This window comes from Triticum aestivum, chromosome 1D (assembly GCF_018294505.1).
Source record: "Triticum aestivum cultivar Chinese Spring chromosome 1D, IWGSC CS RefSeq v2.1, whole genome shotgun sequence".
Taxonomy (NCBI): Eukaryota; Viridiplantae; Streptophyta; class Magnoliopsida; order Poales; family Poaceae; genus Triticum; species Triticum aestivum.
The window spans coordinates 403,296,436-403,304,222 of record NC_057796.1 but is presented as its reverse complement, the minus strand read 5'-3'; the positions used below and the strand labels follow the sequence as shown (position 1 = coordinate 403,304,222).

At 46.0% G+C, this 7,787-nt stretch overlaps 1 protein-coding gene across 1 annotated transcript in view; it reads right to left on the bottom strand.

Moving 5' to 3' along the window:
- LOC123159706 (uncharacterized) overlaps positions 1-2,363 on the bottom strand; it is a 7,727-nt gene extending 5,364 nt beyond the window's left edge. The window contains exons 1-2 of the mRNA XM_044577525.1: positions 2,328-2,363; positions 1,121-2,223 (exon numbers count right to left, since the gene is read on the bottom strand). Of these exons, the coding sequence (XP_044433460.1) occupies positions 1,121-2,223; positions 2,328-2,363 (1,139 nt within the window). The remainder of the gene's footprint in view (positions 1-1,120; positions 2,224-2,327) is intronic.
- Positions 2,364-7,787: the final 5,424 nt, after the last annotated feature.

Genomic DNA, 7,787 nt, shown 5'->3' with positions numbered 1-7,787 from the left:
CATGAAAACCTCCGGCGATCCCCTGCCCCCCCTCCCAACCCCTAAGATAGATAATGGGGTTGTCGCGATCCCCTGCGCCACCCATGACTTCATCCTAAGAGCATCTCCAACGGCCGCGCGGTTGCGCGGCGTGCTATATATTTTTTGCAACGTCGAAATAGCTTTTTAGCACGCTGGGTAGGTGTTTTGCTTTATCAAAAGCGCAAAAACACGGCGCCCAATCTGGCGGCTCACCTGCAGCAGCCTAGATTTTGCAGCGCGCGCGATGCCGTTTTCCTCCGCGTGTTGAACCAACTTTACCGCACGTGATTTTAGCGCGGCAGCTGGAGCGCCCGTTTCAGTCCCGCGTGCGCAATAAAGCAATTTTTTTGGCGCGTGGCTAAGATAGCGCGCCTGTTGGAGATCTAAGATAGATGGTGGGGCTAGTTCTTCTCCGGCGAGGTCCGGCCAAAGAGGGAAGGAAGAAGGAAAAAAGTGACTGGCATGAAAAGAAATTGCACGCACCTGAGAAATATCAAATCTGGTCTATGTTTAGGTGGCAGCCCAAACCTTGGTTAAGTATAAGGCCTCATTCGGTTTGGAAGAAACCAAAATGTAGGAATTAGAAATAGTATAGGAATTTGATAGGATGGCACTTGTCATCCTAAGGAATTGTGTTGCCTCGTTCCTACGCATAAAATGAGCTTTGAGTGGATGTATAAATTCCTCTAAAAACATAGAAAATGAATAGTATTCCTATGAAATTCCTGTAAGCATTTCCTACAAACCGAATGCATTTATAGGAAATTTTCCTATGAAATCCTTGTTCCTACGTTTTTTCTATAGAAATCCTCCAAACCGAATGAGACCAAAATTTTGACTGACTAATTAAACTACCACTTCCTAAATTTCTTATCCGTTGCAAGTGTCTGCGACATGAAAAAAAAGTGGTGCGCGTTGTTGAATATACAAGGCTGTCAGACCACTGGAATAAGACATTGAATGCTATATCTGAATCACTCTAGATTAAAATCCAAATAAGATTGTGATGTTTATCTATGAAAACAGAATGCTGGTATGGAACAATTATGCAGCAGAACATTTAATCCAGAGAGAGAGAGAGAGAGCATCAGATTCTTACATGGACAAGGCTGCAACCACAGGCATGCCTGGAAGCCATCGAGCTCGGGCTTTGATTTTGTCTGTCCGATCATGTTGTTTCACTTGTACTGCAACTTGCAAATCCTGGGCCTCACCGCGCTCTGTCTGACAGGCAGCCAAGATAGCCTCGATGTCGTCCACGTGGAAGGTACTCAAGATAATCGGCATATCCACAACGCACTTGGATTCTCTGCCGTAGTATTCACAAATAATGCCCTTCCTGATGGAGCAGAAGCTGCCCTTACCCAGGGGGCAGAAGAACAGCCGGGGAATCTCCCATAATAATTCTCCGGCCAACTCTTGGATTGATAGCAAGGTGGCAGTGAGCTCGGGTGGCGCCGACGGGGTAGAAGAGGCCTTGATGGACATGTGGAACACCGAGGCGGCGGGGGACACCGGCGAATCTCCCGGTAGGGGGCCAGTCTTGGATATGACGCTGCAGCCGGCGAAGAGGCTGCCGCCGAGGGGCACGGCCTGGCCAACGAAAGGAAGGCCCTTGTCGGAGACCTTCTCCCACGTTTTCTCCACCACGTGGAAAGCACAGGTGCCCTGGTCTTGCTGCTCCAAGGAGATCAAAATGTAGGGGCCGACGGCGGCGTAGGATGAGACGGTGATGTCCGGCGGGCTGCGGAATTCCTCCGGTCGCAGGGAGCAAGGGAAGAAGGGCGGCGGCGGCAAGGCTGTCCAGAAGGAGCAACACCAGCAGCCATCGTCGCATGGGTTGTCCCCGTCGTTGAGGTCGAGGGACTCGAACCACGGCTCGAAGTCGTGCGTCGCGTCTCGCCCCACCCTGGGGTGGCGTGAGAGGGCGTACAGCTTGCCTCCGTGGGAGATGAGGATGGGTTTTCGTGCTTCGGGCAGCGGAGGTCCGGACCGCTGAGCTGCGCCTGCGTGCTCGGGTCGTAGATGACCGTGTACCCTCTCCGCCCGCCGACGCCGACGATCCAGGAGCCGTGCTTCGAGTGCGCGGCGACGAAGGACATGCCGCGCTTGGCGCCGGGGAACGCGCCGAGGTTGCGGGCGGGCGGCGCCTTGTGGCCGCCGCCTGCCGCGGCGTCGACCATGAGGAGGGAGTAGGGCGTCCTATGAAACAGTCGCTCCGCCACGAGGTAGACCGGCTTGGCGAACTCCGGTGATGATTCCGCGCTGTCATCGGCCGGATTTGCTGGCTTGCGCGCTGAATCCACCGTGCCGTCGCGATCGCGATGCCTCTTGCGCGCCATCTTCGTCTCCTAGAGCACAGGAGGGTAGGGTTTGGTAAAAAAATAAATCTGAAATAGGGTTTGGTAACTTTGGTTTGAGGAGGGGCGCTGCTTTATTTCGACTGCTGCGAGACGCAGCAACCTATTTTTTAACAGCTCGCCTCAAGAGGGCAGCGAGTACTACTAGGCCGACCGCCGACCAACTACAGGCCTTTTTCATTTTTCTTTTCTTTTTATCAGTGTCAGGCTTTTTTTTATTGCTTACGTTTATATTTCGATATGCTAAAAAATGTTTATATTTAGTGGTATAATATAGATATATGTATATATGTGAAAAAAATACTGTAATTAGTTTTAAAAAATATTTACCGTGTATTATAAAATGTTCGGAGAATATAAATTTTTTTGTCCTCGCAGTTCTAAAAAATGTCCGTCCATTTCAAAAGATAATGGTTGTGCCATTCAAAAAAGGTTCATGTGTTTAAAAAAATGTTCCGGAAGTGTAAAACATTTGTCTGCGCAAAATTTTAAAAATGTTCACACCACTAAAAAATATTTGTGACATTTAAAAATGCTCACATATTTAAACAAATTATGTTCGTGACATTTGAAAAGATGTTCAATGTGTATCAAAAACAAATTCGTGTGTATACAAAAAAGCACAACCTGTATTTTGAAAATGTTCATCATATTTTTTGAATGTCTAATTTTTTTGTAGGCCATGTACATCATATGTGTTTATAAAAATGTTCAGGGTTTATCTGAAAATTGTTTCCATGTATTCAAAAGATGTTCAATGTGTGATAAATATTCAACGTGTATTTGAAAAATGTTCAACATGTATTCGAAAACATGTATGTGAATAAGATGTTCATCATGCATTTGAAAAATGTTCAACGTGTATCAAAAAAATGTTCAACATGTATAAGAAAAATGTACATCATGTATTCAAAAAGTCGGCATGTATTTGAGAAATAACAGGAAGCAAATAGAAAATGAATCGGAAAAAAGAAAACCAAAAATTAAAACCGTGATAATAGTGAATACAAACCTAGAACAAAAGAATCGTGTGAAACCTTCCAAAACCGGTGGAAGATCCCATGAACCAGTACAAAACCTTTGGAACACCGATTGTGAATGTGTTAATTGGGCCGGCCCATCCTACCGCTCTATTGCGAGACGGAACTCGGTCTCGCGGTAGGCGAGATGTAGCTCTCGCAACACAAGAGCGGCGGAGTTAGTCGTAATAGTAGGTGCACACTCGCAGTGAACTCGGCTTAGGTGTACGCGCTCGAATGGGCCATGCTCTTGTGGCAATGGCACACACATTGGTATGTTATCAGTATGATCCATAGCACATTGCAGAGTATGTTATAACCGCATACAAAGCAGTACTGGCAAAAGAGAGAGGTCATTGATGGTCGTACATGATGCCGAAAGACAACACATGGCTAACTCCGAGCAAGGACACACAAAGAGGGCTCTAGTTGAAACAACATTGAAACCACAGGTGGGAAGACTGCAAGTTATCATCAAGAAAGTAGTCGCACCATCTTTGTCTCGTCGGTAGTGTACGAGAAGAATACACAATTCTTCGCTGGAAAGGTGGTCATAGCCCATAGGAGGTGGGAAGAATGAGCGGTGGAGGAATTACATGACCTCAAAGAATGTCACCAGTGTAAGCATCTCCACCAGATGGGGGATAGTTTCCCTGCATGGAGTGTGAAAGAAGGGCTCATACATCCACAAGTTTATGAAGTCAAAGGCACCGAGCTATGGCGACAGGGAGGTTTTGGGGAGAGCGTTATTGGGTATGCAAATGATCGGCCAACATAGAAGCATTGGTTCCCGGTACTTCGCAATGGGTTTGATGCACTATTACTCCATAACATGACCTCCAATAAGGAAAGTGGCACTCAGAAAGCATTGTCGTCGTTGTCGCCAGCAAGAGTTGGGGATGGGATTTCTCCCAAAATCTTGGAGCACAAAACCTAGCATCCCCCAACAGAGATCAAACCAGTGTTGGACAAGGCCATAGTAGCGCACACACACCGCGGTAGGCAGATCTGACACTTGTGGTCTATGATCGCGAGAAGAATGACCAGACACGATGCAGCGACATGGTGTTCTAGGGATGATGTCCTGCAAGTGCACAAATTCTAGTTGAAGCACAATCCGTGGGAAGTATTGCAAACCTGTTTTATATGTCGACCCCACTTGAGCTAAAGGAAGAAACCACCAGCCCCGCAACTACGTAGTCACGTACGTAGGTACGTGCACCAAACCGTAGTTCAAAATAGTCTATTCCACAGGTTGCTAGGAAGACGATAATAAATGGAATTAACTAAACTACAAACTAGAACATAAAGTGAAGTAGACGATAACAAGTAAAAAGGGTGTTATAAATGTAGGATTGAATAGAATGACAAACGGTGTCTAGGCTTCGATCTCACCGGTACCAGAGAGGAGATTATGTGGCAAAGGTCTATAATATAATAGACGGTCTACCAAACATCGTTACCTCCCAACTGCCGCTGCAAAGGTAACTCGATGTCCCCTTCCTGACACTGTACTGATGCATCAGTCGGAAGCGATAAAGACCACAAGGACAAGAACAAGGCATCGCTCTATGGTTAACGGTTGCTCCTTATATAAATAAATGCTCCACTATGGCTACCACGCTCATTCGTGCACTACATATAACCTCTTGTTGTGGTCACACATGAGATGTCGATAGTACTCAACAAACCAAATGATCATTAAATTCATCTATCTACTTGGTGTATGTGCAAGTGCTCACAAGATTGTATGAAAGAACGTCTCCCAACATAGTCTTACTTACAACACGAAAAGAGTTAATGGTGGCATGATGCCACAAAGTTTAATATTGCAAACTAGATTATACCTAAATCTAGAACTGGATCAATTTCTCAAACATAGATGAATAACGACACAAAAAGGAATGATTCATGGATGTCATCACCATGTCCAGTCTTACAAAATACAAGAGAGAAATGTCAGAATGAATCTGAGGCCACCGTTGATCATCCGAGGACCAAGCAATCACACGAGGTACGATACCGAGATTTGTTAATGAGGTTTACCGATATGACTACATCCCCGGGTCTGACTATAGGCGCTCCTCTTCATGACACCGCTACAATACTGCACCCGATCGTCCTGGGCACCGGCACAAGCTGTCGGCTTCCCGTGCGTTCCTGTGCTATTATGTTGGTATAGGTTACATCGTGTGTCTACCCCACTATATATGAGAGGCCTAGGATACAAGTGTCCTACTTGGACACGACTCGATATCCTGTCTACATACCGTACGACTCCAAGTCAACTGTAACCTACATTGTACAATAATATTCGACACAACTCTAACAAACTTCACCTTGGCGAATATTCTCCACCATATTGAATTCATCCATGCGAAAAACCTCCATGTACATTGGACTTGAGATACGTCATGAGCACCGCTGCTACTCCCAAACTCCATGTGACTCCACCTGCAACTGTAGTCCCTTCTCGTCTTCTTCACAGTCAACACTCAAGCAAAATTAAGTTTCTCTTTACTCTACTTTGTGGTCCCAACTTTCGGAGTATCCGTTCGACGCCATCACACACCAACCACTGTATGCGTGAAAGTGAACAATTCACATATTGGACGCCACATAAAAGAGTTACCTGAACTCAATGTCGCCGGCTTGTCTAAAACTTGAAGGAATTTCACTGTCGCCCTGTGCCACCCTGAGTCAAATTCTCAGTTGTCTCACCCTTTTTTTCTGGATTGTCTCTGACATGTCCCACAACTATAGCACTCCGCCTCCTTCTATACTTGTCATCTACACTTTGCCATGTGCACTAAACACCACGGAATATACGGCCATGTACTCTCTCAGCTTTTGACAATTTCAGACTTTCCGCCACTTTCTCAGATTCTCCACGGTCAACTCTTGCCAATCAACTAGTACCAGTAGACCCAGTCACCAACTTGAATCTGGTACTCATCAACACTGCTTCAGCACCCCTGCACACTTTGTCTAACCACATGTCTCGCCATTAGTGTCTTGGTCTGTCGTTGTGTCCCGTGCTTACCGCACACCTCGCCGTTATCACCGCGTCGAGCCTCTGCTATCTTGGTCGAGTCTCCCTGGTAGCTAGCCCACACTGCCTCAATCCCCACTATAGAGAACCATCGATCATCACCGACCGATGCCGAGTATCATGTCTCCATCAGACCACTAGGTCCCAGTCCGATCCACGTTCTCTCATTTTTTCCACTGAACTAAGCTTCGATTCTCCGTCAACTTACGCGGTAGCCCCTCCATCAGCTCAGAGTGAAGTCGCCCATCAGACTCTAGCCACTAGTAGAAAAAGGGTCAAATGTGAGACACATTAGTCCCGGTTTGCATTTGAGACGGCACTAATGTGTCCATTAGTGCCGGTTCAAACGGCTAGGCGGGAGGAGATCTTTAGTACCGGTTCAGGGCGAACCTTTAGTACCGGTTCATGCCACGAACCGGTACTAAAGGGGCTGGGGCCCGGCCAGCCCCTTTAGTACCGGTTCGTGGCAAGAACCGGTAGTAAAGAGGTTGTGGCAGGCTGTTTTTAGTCCCACCTCGCTCCCCTAGCAAGATTTTTACCACCTTAAATATGTTACTTCTCAAACTATCACAAGCACTTGGTCTTCATTGAACTCTATGTGTAGAATTTGTGGTCGCAATATGAGTCTTCACCGGTTTCTAAACCGTTGATGACTCATATTGACAATTCAGATTGTACACAAAAAGGTCAATGATAATCAATGTATTTTTGATGTATATTTTTACATGTTTACGCCCTCACTCTCTCCACTCACTCGGTCTCCCCCTCAATCCCCCCGCGCCGGTCCTCCCCCGCCGGCCGCCCCTCACTCTCTGCTGACTTAGCATCTGTTACACGTGCGCTTCATTTTTTTAAACTTATTTGAACTCTAGACTTTTTTATGTTCCGTATGCACCATTCAAAGCGAAGTCATCAATTTTCAACACGTTCTAACATCATTTTGCTGTTTTCATCCATTTACCGATTTGTTTAGAGAGCTAAATGACCATGAAATTGAAAATCACTACAAAATGAACTCTGAAAATGTTGAAACTTGGCATGGTATCATCATTTCACCCACATAGCATGTGCAAAAGAGTAGAGAGGGTTACGGCAAAAACTGGACGCACTTCGTGTACAAACTGGACAATCTCTTTCGGAGTATCAGGGTTTCGGACGAGAACTCGTCTGTTACACGGTTACTTAAATTTTTAAACTTATTTGAACTCCAGACTTTTTTGCGTTCAGTATGCAGCATTCAAAGCAACGTCATCAATTTTCAACCCTTTCTGACATCATTTGCTCTTTTTCAGTCATTTACCGATTTGTTTAGAGAGCTAAATGACCGTGAAATTG